The sequence below is a fragment of the Staurois parvus genome, unplaced genomic scaffold, assembly GCF_062004578.1.
Source record: "Staurois parvus isolate SC_StPar_1 unplaced genomic scaffold, SC_StPar_1.0 ptg000448l, whole genome shotgun sequence".
NCBI classification, from domain to species: domain Eukaryota; kingdom Metazoa; phylum Chordata; class Amphibia; order Anura; family Ranidae; genus Staurois; species Staurois parvus.
The window spans coordinates 2,718,203-2,735,765 of record NW_028318244.1 but is presented as its reverse complement, the minus strand read 5'-3'; the positions used below and the strand labels follow the sequence as shown (position 1 = coordinate 2,735,765).

The 17,563-nt window shown below is 41.9% G+C and overlaps 1 protein-coding gene across 2 annotated transcripts in view; it reads right to left on the bottom strand.

Moving 5' to 3' along the window:
* Window positions 1-8,048: 8,048 nt before the first annotated feature.
* FZD3 (frizzled class receptor 3) overlaps window positions 8,049-17,563 on the bottom strand; it is a 118,508-nt gene continuing 108,993 nt past the window's right edge. The window contains exons 6-7 of one of the 2 annotated variants that reach the window (XM_089688178.1): window positions 16,524-16,760; window positions 8,049-15,345 (exon numbers count right to left, since the gene is read on the bottom strand). In XM_089688178.1, coding sequence (XP_089544304.1) covers window positions 15,135-15,345; window positions 16,524-16,760 — 448 coding nt within the window. In that variant the 3' untranslated portion in view covers window positions 8,049-15,134. The remainder of the gene's footprint in view (window positions 15,346-16,523; window positions 16,761-17,563) is intronic. The other variant, XM_089688179.1, reaches the window with a different exon arrangement.

The following is a 17,563-nucleotide window of genomic DNA, read 5'->3' as shown; positions in this document are numbered from 1 at the left end:
GCCCTGAAAGCTGATTTCCTTTGCTTTAGGGAAATATTCTCTTACTTCCTGCTTTGTCTGTGGGTCAGGAAGTCAAAGGAAACCATGTGTGTTTGGCTCAGCCTTTGTCCACCTTTTTTCCCCAGAGGAAATGCTAAAAAAGCTCTTGGAGAAACCTTACATAAACCAATTAATCGGGGACAATGGCAAAAATGACTTATATTTGTAGTTTATTTATTTCAGGTACTTATATAACACCATCAATTTACACAGCGCAGTACATTCACATCAGTCCCTAACCCTCAAGGAGCATACAATCTAAGGTCCCTAACTTACATTCATACATACACATACTAGGGACAATTTAGACAGGAGCCAATTAACCTAGCAGCATGTCTTTGGAGTTTTGGAGGAAACCAGAGCACCTGGAGGAAACCCACACAGGCACAGGGGGAACATGCAAACTCCTGGCAGGAGGTGCTATGGCTGGGATTTGAACCAACAACCCTAGTACTGCCAGGCGGAAGTGCTAACCATTTAGCCACTGTGCTGCCCAAGAATGCAACCCTTGCAGACAGCTAAAAAATAATTGGGTCATGCTTCTGGCTTTGCCAACTATCATTGGTCATGGAACTATGTATGCACCATCAAATAGATGGTCAACCAACCACAGCTCAACAAACCCCTAGCAATCTCTAGAAGAATCCAAGAGTTCCATGGAACCCTGATTTAGAATGGATTAGTCATTTGCCTGCAGTTCAGCTTTAACAGCTCTGTTTATGAAAAGGTTGATTTCAAGGGATCAGGGAATGAGTTTTATGAAATATTGCTTCCTATGAAGCCTGAGAGGTGTACTGGACAGACTGGTGGAAAGAGGCTGAAGCATTATTGCATCGATCACCCAAGAAGGACCCGGAAGATGAGGCTGCTTGTACTGGGATGCACTGGGATGCACTGCTATGCAACGTTCTCTGTTTATTCTCAAAATATGAGGCTTTATACAATTTATTGAATTTTGGGTCAATGCATAGTTTATGTTTACTTTGTAGACTTTAGATCCTCTTTAACCCAGGAGCAGGTCTTGTGTAGATGTGCAGTGTGAATTTTTTTAATGAACTGATTTTTTGATGAACCTTTAGCAGGATCTCCCAAACTTGTAACAACATAGATACACCAAATAGTTTTGTAGACTTCTGTTCCTCACACCTATATGATCCTGTTGGAAGTCCCATTCCAAAATCATGGCCATTATTATGGAGTTGGCCCACATTTATGTCTATAACATCCTCCCATACTCCACTCTTCTGGCTTTGAATTTGGAGTGTGTCTATGGGACAGTGTGCCCAGTCAACCTAAAGAGCATTTGTGAGGTCAGGTACTGATGTTGGATGAGAAAACCTAATTCACAATTGGCATTTCAATTAATCCAAAAGGTGTTCAGTAGTGTTGAGGTCAGGTACTGATGTTGGATGAGAAGACCTGGCTCAGAATCGGCATTCCAAAGGTGTTCAGTAGGGATGAGGTTAGGTACTGATGTTTGATGAGAAGACATGGCTCACAACCGGCATTCCAATTCACCCCAAAGGTGTTCAGGTGGGTTGACATCAGGCACTGATGTTGGATGAAAAGACCTGGCTCACAATTGGTTTTCCAATTCATCCTAAAGCTGTTCAGTAGGGTTAACGTCAGGTACTGATGTTGGATTAGAAGACTTGGCTCACAGTTGGTTTTCCAATTCATCCTAAAGGTGTTCAGTAGGGTTAAGGTCAGGTACTGATGTTGGATTAGAAGACTTGGCTCACAGTTGGTTTTCCAATTCATCCCAAAAGTGTTCAGTAGGGTTGAGGTCAGGTACTGATGTTGGATGAAAAGACTTGGCTCACAATTGGCATTCCAATTAACCCCAAAGGTGATCAGTAGGGCTGAGGTCATGGCTCTGTGCAGGACACTCAGGTTCCTTACCACCAAACTGGTCTAACCGTGCCTTTATGGAGCTGGCTTTGTACACAGGGGCACAGACATAGTGGAACAGGAAAAGGATACCACAAGATTGGAAGAGCACCACTGTCTACAACATCTTTGTATGATGTAGCTTTAACAGTACTTTCACTGGAAACCTCTGATTTTGGTCATACCTTGAATTCTGGTAAATCATCATGCTTCCATGTTTTGTACATGAACCTAGCTCTTACGGTTAAGCAGGTTATCAATGATGGGTCATTCTCACTGTCTACATTGAGTAATGTGGGCCCATCAGGCTCTCTCTGAATAAGCGTTTCAGAGAGATTTGTGTGTGGCAGCTGGAGAATACTGATTACCAGCTTACTCAACGATCTGTAGGGGTTCTGATAAGATTAGCAGAGAAGCACTTTTAGCAGCACTCAGTAAAGAATAAAAAGGTTAATTTATGTCTCAATGCAAATGAGCTATTAAAGGGGTATTAACTGATGCTTACAGAGATATGGGGCTGGCTGATATCATGCTGACTTTGATTCCAAGGTGGATGACTTGGGCTGGTACTTTTGGCAGCTGTGTTATAATGCTGAGTCCCCAGATGACAGTCTTCTGTTATTGCTGGACCTAAAAGGTCAAGGTGTCATTGTTTCGAGGCCCGAATTGTCTCAAACTGTCAGTGTATAATTGTTTTTTGAATTTAACCCTCAGCAGAGCATTCTACGAGGCTCCCAAGTCTCAGTGTGTTATCATTCTGGGATACTCAAGGTCAGTGTACTATTGTCTTAGGTCTCCCAGTGTGTCATTGTTCTAGGGTTCCATGTGTCATTGCACCATAGTCTTGGTTTCATAGTGTCAGTGTGCCATTTTCTGGGACTTCACAGATTGGCGTACTGTTCTGGGTCTCCCAGCGTCAGTACATCATTCTTATAGGATCCCATGGATCAGTGAACCATTGTCTTGAGTCACCCATTGTCTCATTGTTCTGCAGTCCCATGTGTCAGTATGTCACAGTTCTGGGATTTCATAAGTCAGTGTCCCATTATCTTGGGTCTCCCAGTGTCAGTTCATTATTGTTTTGAGATCTCACAGACCAGTGTATCACTAGGTTCCAGTGTGTCATTGTTCTGGTACCCCATGAGTCATGGTGCTGTTATCTTGGGATTCCCATTGTCAATGTGTCCTTGTTCTGGGAGTCCACAGGTCAGTGTACCTATATCTTGGGTCGTCCAGTGTCACTGTGCCACTGTTCTGGGATTCCATTGTCTTGGGTCCTCTAGTGTCAATGCTTCATCGTTTGGGTACTTCACAGATCAGTGTACCATTTTTTTGGGTCTCCCAGCATCAGTGAATCATTGGTTTAGGATCTAAGGCAGTGGTTCTCAACCTGGGGGTCGTGACCCCTTTGGGGGTCGAACAACCCTTTCGCAGGGGTCGCCTAAGACCATCAGAAAACACATATTTCCGATGTGTAAAGAGCAGCTACTGTGTAGAAAGCAGCTGCTGTGTTGAAAGCAGCTACTCTGTTAAAAGCAGCTACTGTGTTGAAAGCAGCAGTATTGGAGGTAAAACGACACTCATGAATTATAATTACTGGGAAAATAATTTTCTGGTTGGGGGTCACCACAACATGAGGAACTGTATTAAAGGGTCACGGCATTAGGAAGGTTGAGAACCACTGATCTAAGGGATCAGTGTACCATTGTCTTCGGTCTCCCACAGTCCCATTGTTTTGAGGTCCCGTGTGCCAGAATCACATTATCTCTCAGTTTCAGTGTTTCACTGTTCTGGGATTTCATAAGTCAGTGTGCCATTATATTCGGTCTCCTAGTGTCAGTTCACCATTGTTTTGAGATCTCACAGATTAGTGTATCATTGTCTTGGGTCACCCAGTGCCTCAATGTTCTGGGGTCCCATGTGTTAGTATGTCATTGTTCTGGGATTCCATGAGTAATGGTACTATTATTTTGGGTCTCCCAATGTCAGTGTGTCACTGTTCTGGGATCCCATGGGCCAGTGTACTATTGTCTTGGGTCCCCCAATGTCAGTGCTTCATTGTTCTGGGATCTCACAGACCAGCACACCATTGTTTTGGGTCTCCCAGTGTCAGTGCATCATTGTTTTGGGATATACATTGTCTTGGATATCCCAATGTGTCATTGTTCTGCAAATCCATGTGTCATTGTACTGTTGTCTTGGTACAAGACCCCATTTATTGTACCCCATTTATTGCCCTGGGATTCCAACCCAATTATATGCATATACTTACCTCACTCTTGATGCTTCACTGGTACTATTGACCCCAATAGTGAAGCTCTATGTACATTCCAAGTCTCAACTCGCCCCAAGTGATAGCAATGGGTGCCTTGGCAGCCAAGCACCACGAACCAGTGATGTTGCATGAGAACAGGAGTCACGTTTTCCCCATAAACAGAAGTATTTTTCTTTTGCTCCCAGTGGTCAAACAGGGGACATGGGAAGAGAAGAAAAGGTGTGTTTAAAGCTTGGATGTTATATGGTGGCTGGATCTTCTGAAAAAGATTTTCATAAACATATACATCTGTATATACAGACAACGTGGATTTACTGATCTCAAGAGAAAGTCACCCATTCAAAATGAAATTTTATGAATTGCTCTTATTTTCTGAGCTAAGGCCAGCAAAAGGGTTATTTTGATGGTAGCATAGAAATTCACATTCTGCTAAAAAAAAATGTGTGAAAAAAAACTAAACAAGCGTGAATGTTTATGGAAAAAGGACTTTGCCCACTGCCATTACATTCCTATGGAAGTGTTTTTTTTTTGTTTCAGAAAATATCCAAAAACAAAAGCTCGCACGGCTGTGCATCTGGTTTTCCAATGTAGGAAACAGTGCATCAAGGCTAAGACACCAGGATAAGGATTAATTATTCAAAAAAAGTGAGTTATTTTCAGACAAGTCCAATGAGATTTGAAAATAACATGAATATACTAAAGATCCTTAGGACTTGTGTCTAAGGGCTTTGGGCTTGTGTCGATGGCATCAGCCTGAAACACTTCTGAGTTCATTCAGAATTTATTGACAGGAGCATAGCTTTGGATAGAGTAAGACATTTTTTGCTATCTATGTCCCATTGGGGAGATCTCACTTGATGTCCTGCCTTGTAGACACAACAATGAGTATGAGGAAATATCTCCAAACTAAGAGAACTCCTCTTAGACAGTTGTCACTGAAGCAATCATCTCCATTGGATAATTTTGTTTCCTCTATTCCTGTGCTGGCGGCAACTATAGAATTTTGGACTGCCCATCACTTTCAGTACCAGTGACAATGGTCACCAGGGCAAATAGCAGAATCTGCCCAATGGGAACATACACAGCAGTGAAAACCTAAACAAGTAAAATCAAGGTGCTGGATTACAATTCTCAATGAGTCAATCAGATTATGGGCACAGTGGTTCTGGTAAGGCTGATCTCCACAAAAATGGGACACTCCTTAAAGAGGGGTTCCACAGTTGAGAACCAACATGTACAAAGTTTAATTAAAGTGCCGAGCAAAGGGTCTGCTCAGGTCCAAAATCCTTAATATTGGCATTAGTTCAGGAAAACATTAAAATGCAGATGCATTTCGGGGGCTCAGACATTTTCTCCTTCTTCAGGGCTTAGATGCTGTAAGTAGTAGGACTCTGAAATGACACAATCTCCAGGAATAATTACATGTTTTGTGCGGGTTAGAAGATATCTGTCAGGAGAATCAAGTGTATGACCATACTCAAGTTTCTGTTAAGTCATTTATGCACACGTGTGCACGCAAAAATGCTCATGCTAATACGCATTAGTGTGAATGAGTGTGAACACCACATTGACACCGATTTCTCTATTTAAAGAACAACACGCAGAGAAATTCCTAAATGGTTGTCCACCATATGAGACCTGTGACATGAACTTTGTTCTGTTGCTCTGTGCTTGACTCCTCATATTGCTGTATCCTGATCTCCCATTGCGGACTCTGGTTTGTGTCCCGAATTCATCACATGCCTGCTGTCTCGGTACTGTTATTACCTGCCTAATATTGGCTTCAGCCTGGCTTCTGATATGGTACTGCTGCTACCTGTCTGGTGCGGATTACAGCTCACCTTCACTACAGCTTACTTCTTCATCTTGTGAGTACCTGTGCTCCACCTGTGTGCATGTATTCTGCCTAAGATCCGATCTTTGCATCCACAGCATCCCAGCAGTAACCAGCTATCTGCTGTGTCTGGAGCCACCGCAGGCTACCTTGCTACTCCCCATTATGTTATGCCGTTACAAAATCCTGGAGGTATCGAACAGAAGGTGTAATGGATGTCCTCTCATCAACTAAGCCTCAACCAGGTATGTGACAATACCCAGGATCAGTGCAACAGCATTTCCCCTTCAAGTAGAACTAAAGGCAAACCGTTTTCGATCGAGTAAGGGAAGATTATAACCCCTGTTTTTTGCCATCTACGTCCTATAGGGGATATTTCCCTTCAGTTCCTGTTCCATAGTCAAAACAGAAAGCGAGAGGAAATCCTTCCAGTTGTCACCAGAACTAGTGTCCCATTGGAACGTATCCCCTCTGGTACTATTCTGGGGACAACCCAAAATTTGGGATTTTCTTTTGCTTTGACTTTCGATAATAACAGTAAACAAGACAAATAGAGGAGAAGCTCCCTAACGGGAGCACATACGAGAAAAAAAACCTGACAGGTCCCTCTCCCCCCAGCCAAAACTTTTTAGTTATACTTTAAAGGGGGAACTTTTTCAGACCCAAAGTGCATTGGCTGTTTCAGGGTTGCCTACCAATAGTCAAGATTTTGGACTCCCAGAACCCTTGTTTAGCACTCTCATTAGACTTGGTAGCAAACACAAATGACAGGGATTCCAATTCTTTTGCACTCTGTCCAAGATAATAGGGGGAAACAAAAGGTTTTGGCCATAGACGCATTAATTAATGAGTTAAAAAATACAGCAGTGAATGTTGTTTAACTAATTTGGATCACATGTCACTGACCTGAGTTCAGTTGCTTGATTGCGCAACTAAATTGAAAGTGAGCTTGCTTCAATTGCCTCTCTGGTTTCAGTGAAGGCTTCTGAATGCTTGCGATTTTAGTCATTGCATGGCTAAAGCTGGCCATATATAGAACGAATTTGGCTGGCTCAGCAAGAACCTGATGACTTTCAATCTATGAAAGGGCTAGCTAGTTGTACACAAATTGATCTATTGATTGGGTCTTTGGGGGATTGGGTATTGATTGAGTCTTTTGGGTTTTTTCCCTAAAGGATCAGCAGCTGTACCGGACAATACTGATCATTTTATTCTGCTGGTGGGGAGCCTTCAATAGCTCAGTGGGAGTGATTTCCCCATCCACATCAAATGTATGGATGTGGCAATTGATTTATTTTTTCAATCAACCCACTGGCTGAACAAAAAAAAAAAAATTAATCATGTATGGCCTGCCTAAGGATCACCCATAACCTGTTAGTCTAGTATGGGATTGAACCGGTACTCTAGGGCCCATACGTTATCATTTGTAAAGGACTTTTTGTATCCCTTAAAGCGGTGTTCCAACTGTTTTTGTATTAATTAGATGTGAGCAGCTACAAAAACTGTAGCTGCTGACTTTTAATTAACACACACTTACCTGTCCCAGGGTCCTGCAATATGCCCACCAATGCTGTCACTTCTCTACAAGGCGCCGGCATCTCAACTGTGGGAACCAAGCTGTGACAGATTGCAGCTTCACAGCTGGGCGCCCACTCGCTGTACATTCTAATTGGTCTGGCAGTCTTCTGGAACCTGTGAAGATTCCCAGGAGACTGCAGGAGGAAGGAGGGGGCCGAACCTCCGGCTCACTTCTCCGCGGCAAACTGAGCTGGAAGTGGGAGCGGGTACCTGTCAAAACCAGGTACCCACCCCCCAAAAGGTGCCAAATATGGCAGTGGAGGGGTGGAGGAGGTAAACAAGCGGAGCTTCCACTTTTGGGTGGAACTCCGCTTTAAGTCACCAGTTATCATTCCTCACATCTAGTCCGTAGCTGAACAATGGCTTCTATACCGGAAGCAGAATGGTTCTCTATGGTCATCTTATGCCAAGCCAGCAAACTCAAACCGAGACTCTTATTTCACAAACATTTTATTACAAAAATTCAACCTCTCGCTAAACTGAAATGTACAACTACAAACAATACAAATCGACTTTATACACTCATTGTTAAAGTGCTAACACAAAGCATGTATGTTACAAAAAAAAAAGAGGTTGGTCTATTGTAAACAGGTACAGTAGGTACAGTGTGACTCTACAGAAAAGAGTGCAAATGAAAACAAAAATTGTATCCTACGGGATGTATAAAATAAATGATGACAAAGGCAAACAACATTAATTTGTTTTCCCATGATCCTCTGCAAACAGGAGTACCATGGCTTGCCCCAAACTATTAAAATTCCAACTTGGAAGTTAAAATATAAAGAGCACCTTTCATTCATGAGCATATGAGCATAGAGCAGCCCTTCTCAACCTTTTTATCACAGAAGAACCATTAAATAATAAGTCCAGGGAACCACCTGCAAAAAAACCCCAAAAAACAAAAACATCAAGTCCTAGAAAGAATAATGCACTCTACATTGGTGAATGGTGGGAAAATGCTCAGAATGCCAGCATTACAGAAAAAATTAAAAGAATATTGTTGTCATGTCACTGGCTCTTCCATGTAGCATTAGCCCCAGAACTTTGCAGGCGCCATCAAATAGAAAATCAATGAGCCACAGCACAAGGAACCCTTGGAAACCTCTGGAGGAACCCTAAGGTACCACAGAACCCTGGTTGAGAATGACTGACATAGAGGCTACCATTCAGTATGTGCTTTGTCTATACTAGGCAAAGCATCAGAGCCACTTTAATGCTTCCCTCTCCAAAGGCACATGCGTATATGACAACTTTGGTTCCATCACAAATCAAATGTATGCTTCTCCAACTCTGGGCAAATCACCAAGCACCAGCGACATCACATGAAAGGATAGGGTATGATTTGCATGCTTCTCCATACCTGGAACTGCCCGGCACTTTCTTTGCTTACAGTTGCTGAATAAAGCAGAAGGGAATGAAGGAAAGGGTGGTATATACTGCTGTGGAGGAAGACACTAAATCTAACCAGCTGAATTTCCCTACATGGGAAAGCACAAATTTGCTTTAATGTTGGACATACACTAGGCATTGGTGTAGAAATCAATCAAACCCACCTCAATTCCACTTGAAAAACTTGAATTTATGAAAACTTCCACACCAATTTATTATTGTCTGGTCACAAGACCAAGGAATGTTTTTTAAGTGGAACTTCACTCTGTCAATCAGGGTTGACTATTTTTAATTCTTATGCTTTCCATTGATCACAAATATAAGGAGCATTCTTCCCACTGATCACCAATGTAAGGGACATTCTTCCCACTGATCACCAATGTAAGGGACATTCTTCCCACTGATCACCAATGTAATGGACATTCTTCCCTCTGATCACCAATGTAAGGGACATTCTTCCCACTGATCACCAATGTAAGGAGCATTCTTCTCACTGATCACCAATGTAAGGAACATTCTTCCCACTGACCACCAATGTAAGGAGCATTCTTCCCACTGATCACCAATGTAAGGAAAATTCTTCCCACTGATCACCAATGTAAGGAACATTCTTCCCACTGATCACCAATGTAAGGAACATTCTTCCCACTGATCACCAATGTAATGAACATTCTTCCCACTGATCACCAATGTAAGGGACATTCTTCCCACTGATCACCAATGTAAGGAACATTCTTCCCACTGAGCACCAATGTAAGGAACATTCTTCCCACTGATCACCAATGTAAGGGACATTCTTCCCACTGATCACCAATGTAAGGGACATTCTTCCCACTGATCCCCAATGTAAGGAGCATTCTTCCCACTGATCACCAATGTAAGGAACATTCTTCCCACTGATCACCAATGTAAGGAACATTCTTACCACTGATCACCAATGTAAGGAACATTCTTCCCACTGATCAAAAATATAAGAAGTATTCTTCCCACTGATCACCAATGTAAGGAGCATTCTTCCCACTGATCAAAAATATAAGAAGTATTCTTCCCACTGATCACCAATGTAAGGAGCATTCTTCCCACTAATCACCAATGTAAGGAGCATTCTTCCCACTGATCACCAATGTAAGGGGCATTCTTCCCACTGATCACCAATGTAAGGAGCATTCTTCCCACTGATCACCAATGTAAGGAACATTCTTCCCACTGATCACCAATGTAAGGAACATTCTTCCCACTGATCAAAAATATAAGAAGTATTCTTCCCACTGATCACCAATGTAAGGAGCATTCTTCCCACTGATCAAAAATATAAGAAGTATTCTTCCCACTGATCACCAATGTAAGGAGCATTCTTCCCACTAATCACCAATGTAAGGAGCATTCTTCCCACTGATCACCAATGTAAGGGGCATTCTTCCCACTGATCACCAATGTAAGGAGCATTCTTCCCATTGATCACCAATGTAAGGGACATTCTTCCCACTGATCACCAATGTAAGGAACATTCTTCCCACTGATCACCAATGTAAGGGACATTCTTCCCACTGATCACCAATGTAAGGAGCATTCTTCCCACTGATCACCAATGTAAGGAGCATTCTTCCCACTGACCACCAATGTAAGGAACATTCTTCCCACTGATCACCAATGTAAGGGACATTCTTCCCACTGATCACCAATGTAAGGGACATTCTTCCCACTGATCACCAATGTAAGGAACATTCTTCCCATTGATCACCAATGTAAGGAACATTCTTCCCACTGATCACCAATGTAAGGAGCATTTTTCCTACTGATCACCAATGTAACGAAAATTCTTCTCACTGACCACCAATGTAAGGAGCATTCTTCCCACTGACCACCAATGTAAGGAACATTTTTCCCACTGACCACCAATGTAAGGAACATTTTTCCCACTGAACACCATGTACGGTGAGCTGTAGATATTATTGTTATTATATTAGGAGTTCCCTGGGACCAGAAGGTTATTTCAAGGGTTCCTCTGTGAAAGGTAAAGAAAGGCTGCTCCAGAACCTCCCATCTATGAACGTAAAAAATTTTCACAGAAAATGTGGTTTCAAAACATCTAACCAGTTTAGTCCATGAAAGTCGAAGGCTTCCTACTATTTTGAAATCAATGGCTACCATGGTACAATACTCCAGAGGGAAATTCTCCTCTCTCCTCTCCTAGCAGAGGAGGCCTCAGTCAGAGGAAGGACATTCCCATTCTTCCAGCAGAGTAGGGACATGCTAGCAAAGGAGGCCTTAACTAGTCAGTTTGTACAGAATGCCAGAAAGTGTTGAAACGCACTTAACTTAGGAATGCATGTTAATGGTTTGAGAAAAAAAAATATTTAAAAAAATCCCCAGACCAAAATCTTATGCTAATCAAGTTTTAAAGTGGACGTATTGGAGGTCCTAGTTATTACAGCCAAGTAGCACTGCATCCTTGAAGAATTTTGCTCGAGACACAATATGGCCTTCGCTACTGTCTATAGAATAAAGGTGCTCTTAAAGTCCTAACTTTATTTTGTTTCACATACTCACTACATATTCCCTGCTATTGTAAACTTACTGCTATTGACAAGAATAGGCTGACCTCTGAGATGTATTCATCTAGAGATTAATGCACCTCATAGTACAAAGTGGCTGAAAGAACCATCTTTTGTTAACAAATGGACAATCAGTTTGTTTTAAAGAGACCCTGTCACCAGACCATTCATTCCAAAACAATATATATGTAAATATAACTTATATTATGCATATTATTCTTGCAAAAGCCTCCATTGTGTAGACATCCAAAAGCCCTGAGATTTCTGCTGTGCACCGCCATCTTGGATGTGATGTCTGCAGCCCCAGCAGACTTGGAGCTGTCATACAAGTGACACTGTATAGTATTCCACTTCACTTCTCCCCCAGCAGCTGCATAAAAGATTATGGAGGGAGGTACGAGGAGGGGAGAAGGAGCTGGGCCAGCACAGACATTAATTAGATAATCCCAAATGAGGATAGAGCTGTGATGGGCTGTGCTAAGAAACTGACTCTTGGAGCAGTCAAAACTTCCATCAAGTTCAAAGGCACAATGAATAAAAAAATCATTCATGAAAGGAAAAAGTCTTAAAAACTTGCTTTTTCTGTAAATGCATTTTTTTAAAATTGGTGACAAGGTCTCTTTAACCTTCAAAGACAGTTAATCCTTACAAACCTAAAAAAATGAGGCTCAGCACATCTTCCTATGGCAGGGAAAGCTAAATACTGCAGTGTACGGACATTTATCAGTAGTAAGAAATGACTTAAATATAGCAATTCCCTTTTTAAGTTGCAATAGATCACATTATTTTTTCCCCAAACTATCTACATCTTGTATTGTACAAACATCTATTTTGGACTATGTTACACGAACTGTGTTCAGACTTTCGAACGTCCATCGGCGGCCAGTGCTATAAGGAATGCCTGCCAAGGTTCACCAGGCTTCCAGGTAAGGCAGCTGTCCAGTTCTTAGTTGATGTGGATATGGAGACCTGTGGAAAGGTTTGGCACTTTGACAGCTGCAGGAAAATAAATCTCTAGAAGGATGAAATCTACCATTCATATTTAAAGGACTGTTATATCTTGGAAATAATTGTAAGCTACAGAATATCTAAATTGTATTCAAACTCGAAATCATGGGTATCATGCCTCACTGTATAGAGTTTTCCTAAAAAAGACATATCACCATATTTTCCAAAATGGTGTGGAATCCGCCAGGGGATTAAATGTATGCAGCACTTGGTCCAGGTTTGGTCCATGCTTGGTTGCTGAACTAGCATGCTTGAAAGCACGCCTCCTCTTCCTTCAACGTTGTTTGACCAAGCTGCTTGGCAGTACGCGAATTTCTATTGACGTCTGAGGGACAGTGTTCACCTGTCGTGCAGGAGACAAATGATGTAATTCACCATAGGAGACGGAAGGGGGACCTGTTGGCATGACGCTCCTATATATGTGTTCATGGGGGCAGCGTTGAAAAAGCATAGCTCTACAGAGTGGTATATTACTCTGTCTAGCTTATTCTGACTGATCTTGCTTGCCTCACCTGGCCGCAGCACAATGGGTGCACTCACAGTAGACTATTATGGCCCCCATAGGAATGTCCATAAATTGGGCTTCAGCCTGGGGTGGAGCTAACCACCAACAGAAAGGGGGAAAAAAATGTGGCCATGGGTAAAAATGGGGCCAAATGCTTCATGCACTTAGTTCTCTGGGGGCTTCCACGAGGATTTGGAAATTACTGTGAGACTTCTTCAAGCCAATTTTTTGTCTTGCACAATTTCTTAGCTGGAGATCGTTCTAGTAACAGCACTTTCTGTTACAAATGCAAATAGCAGCAGAGCTGCCCGGACTTCCCTCCAAGATATTTGCAGCACAAAATCATGTAATTAAAGGCATGGTGTAGCTCAACATTATTTGCAAAGGTACAGATGAAGTTTTAATTTCAGTAGTGCGATCTCTTGGAGTTCCCGAATCAACATTCCTGCTGCAGCCTTTGTGAAGCAAGGCAAATATCTCACTCCTCCTGCTGCATCCTTCTTAAAGAAAAATGGCAAGCATTGAGAGTAGATCCCTTCTATAAAACTAAAGCTGGCCATACACTAGTAGAATTTTGTTTGAACATTTTAGGAATGTTTGTTTTTTACAATTGTTAGCTGGATCAGTGCGACCGCAGTGAATTCCTTGAAATTCAAAAAAGCAGGATGGCAAATTTTGCTTTTACACATTTCCAACAGTGAATGCGGTTTCGTTCGGAAAGTCCACTCATTCCAAGACAGAAAATACATTAAAAAATGGTTGTTTTTAATATTCAAACAAGAGTAACGATTCGTCAAGTCATCGAATGAGATGTTTATATATGAATGTTCCTTTGAAAACCTACAAGTGTATGACCAGCTTAAAGGAGGGAGCTAGAGCTGGGAACCCTTGAGTTGAGTCCTTCATAGTCAAGTTGTTCTGTTTGCTGCTTTCCATCTAAAACAACACATCTGTTTCTGGGTGGAATGGCCATTAAAAGTCATGAATTGAGTGGCTTTGAAAATTCATATAAAAGGGCAAGACCAATGGCAAAAGACAAAGGTCAAGAAAAGAGGAACATAAAAATATAGGCAGTCAATAAATAATTCTGAAGTCCTAATAAGCCAATATGGGCCTATAAACTGCCAGTGCTCCACTGAACTCCAGGATGGCCATTGCTACCTCAACAGTAAAGATGCTGGTTCCATCTTCTGAGGCAAACTGCATATCCATATGTTGAGAGAATACAACTGAAAACAATCCGATGTCCAGATGAATATCAATGTAAAGAGAGTTTTGAGGTCTCCATTTGGGTTGTTGTCTACTCAAGGAGCTAAATTCCAGAAAGAGGTTGCAGTAGAGGCTTCAGAAATTAGCTGGAACATCATCAGTAATGCTGAACCAAAAGTTCATCAGACTAGATGTGTGTAGACTATGGTTTGATCAATATTTATGGAATGAAGTATGAGGGAACAAATCATTATGAACATAAATAAACCAGGCCCTCACACTCCAAGAAAAACCCAAGAAGAAGCTTCTAAATTGTCATGGGGGTTGGGGGTTTAGGCAGAGGTCATAAGGCAAGTCATAATCCAGCTTTATGGAGTTAAATATTTTTTGCACTTGATCTTTGAGATGGAAGACCTCCTATTCAATAGCTGCTGGAGAGTGGATAGCACTAGACAACCATCATTTCGAGGCATATTAAATACTTGAATGCATGTGTCCAGAGCAAAATCTGACTTGCATTTACACCGGATCTTCAGGAAAAAGTTACACACTTGACACGGATTTACTACTTTTGAGTTCATTTCAAGGCCTGCTTGGGATATTCAAGGGCTGCGTGAGGTCTGAGAACCTGATTCTGGAATTAGCTTTGCTGATATAGACTAACAGGAGTTCCTGAAATATAGGTCATACGGTCTATGACAGAACCAGCTCTGGCTTCACAAAGTTCTCAGCTCTCCTGCGGATGTTAAATCCATGAACAGATCCCCTTTGTAAGTCAGGGGGGCAGAGTTCATTCCTTTTTACTACATAGTGCTTTCAAGAAGACATTTGTGTCTGTTATCAAGGGGACCTTCAGGCACTTGCTCCATCCTCTTCAATGACTCTGTTCATGCTGGTACCATGGGAGATGTGGGACAAAGGGTTGTTTAAGTCTCTGATACTGCCTTGCCGGGACTGCTCGTTAAGTCTATGTGTGCTGCTGTGCAGCGAGTGGTCGGTGAGACGGGACATGCTGCCGTGTGTGACTCGTTCTTCTATTCCTCGGTAGCTGCATGGCGTGTATCTAAGAACAGAACATCTTGTTAGATACAAATGGTCAGAAGTTATTTATGTAAATGAAAACTGAAGCAGAGAAACTGAAACCAAGTCAAAGATCACTACTTAAAATGTATGTATAACACTTTTTTTTTGCTTTGGATAGTGTCTGGAAGGGTTGGAACCCCCATCAGGTTTGTATTATGTGTCTCCACTGGGAAGATTCACCCTATCCTTTTTATCCCAGTGATTATTATTACTGGTGGTTTGTGATCTTCCACTAGGTACATCTAGTCTGGTAACAACTGTCTAAGAGGGAATTTCCCCACACTTTGGGGTTGATTTACTAAAACTGCAAAATGCAAAATCTGGTGCAGCTGTACATGGTAGCCAATCAGCTTCTAACTCCAGCTTGTTCAATTATGTTTTGACAAAAAAAAAACTGGAAGCTGATTGGTTTCTATGCAGAGCTGCACCAGATTTTGCACTCTCTAGTTTTAGTAAATCAACCCCTTTGTGAAGATTTCTTCTCACTTCCTCTTGCATCTCAGGGAGAAGTCGATTTTACTTCCTGTCCCAAAAGGGGAACAGATGGTAAAAATGAATAGCAGGAAGAAAGTTGGATTAAACCCTCATTTATTGTATTTTTCTCTAGCTCCATCTACTAGGTGCACGTGCTGTGACATTTTTCTCCATTTGACCACATGCACATACTTTAATTGTTGTAAAGATCTTTAAGCTGTATAATGGAAAAAGCTCAGGTCAGGGTGGCTATGCTGGGCTGCCAGGCAGACCCTGCATGGCAGTGTAGCCATCCTAAAAACGGGAAGTGAGCTTTTATTGGAGTTTGTATTTCTATTGAGGAGTTTATACCTTGCTGTGTGCCTCTGTGACACTAGGACAAGAAATAAGGGACTAAGGGTAGCTAGAGTAAAAAAAGCAGACACAGCAATAAAAACCTATTCAGAGTTCTAAAAAAATGCAATATATGCAACACACCCCAAAACACACTTATCGTACAAAGAGGGCACATAAAACTTCAAGACACTCATTGGAACTGAAGAAGTGGCTTGGATAAGCTATGAAACATCTTCAACAATGTTTTCATCTCAATGGTGGTTACAATACGTGTTTATTATGTGTTGCTCTTTAAAAATAGTTTATGCCACACGATAGCAGCTAGGTTAGGCAAGGAGCGCCCCTCACCTTCCATCCCTAGAGCGATGAAGGCTGCCATGATAGCTGCTCATCTTGCTGTGGACACTGCCTGCTTTGCTCCTTTGCTCGTCCATCATAGCCAGCTGAGTGGATGAGGCGTGAGTTGATGTTCCCTGAGTGGACGTCCCTCGTGATTTGCGGACAATAGGGGTATTGGGGTCCCGGAGAAGAGACTGAGCAAAATCCGGCTCCTGGAGGACTTGGCGGCTTTCATTGACGCCTCTGCTGAGAAAAGCAACAAAATTATACATTTTCAGCATTCCACCACTCTGATAAACCCACAATGTTCAACCCAGTGTAAGTATTTATGCCATCTAAGAACAGGACTATCATGTGATGGCACACATAATATATTTATATTTTCAGGAGTGTTTTTTTTAATTAGACAGTATTCAGAAGGTTTGTGGGCAATTCCCTGGACAATCTTTTTATGAAGATTGAGTCAGAAACAGTATTGATTTTCTCTGTTTTTGTTTTTTTGTTTTTTTTGCACAATGGAAAGCAAACAAAAAAGATTGTCTACAAAAAGGATCCCAGGTCTATAGATCAATATTTTTTTTACAGATCAATATATTACAGAAGATTGTTTTTTTGTGAATTACCTGTCTTAGTGAAAGACACATTTGAACTGAGTTACCTTGTGTCCACAGGTACTGTATTTCCCCCATTTCCTAGTCTCCACTCCCCACACAACCTTCTCCTGTCCTCCACTCTACACACAACCTTCTCCTCTCCACGCACAACCTTCTCCCATCCTCCACCCTACACACAACCTTCTCCTCCACTCTACACACAACCTTCTCCCATCCTCTACTCTACACACAACCTTCTCCTCTCTACACACAACTTCTCCCATCCTCCACTCTACAAAGAACATTCTCTGCTCCTCTACACACAACCTTCTCCTCAACTCTATACACATCCTTCTCCTCAACTCTACACACATCCTTCTCCTCAACTCTACACACATCCTTCTCCTCAACTCTACACACAATCTTCCTATATACACAACTTTCTCCTCTCTTCCA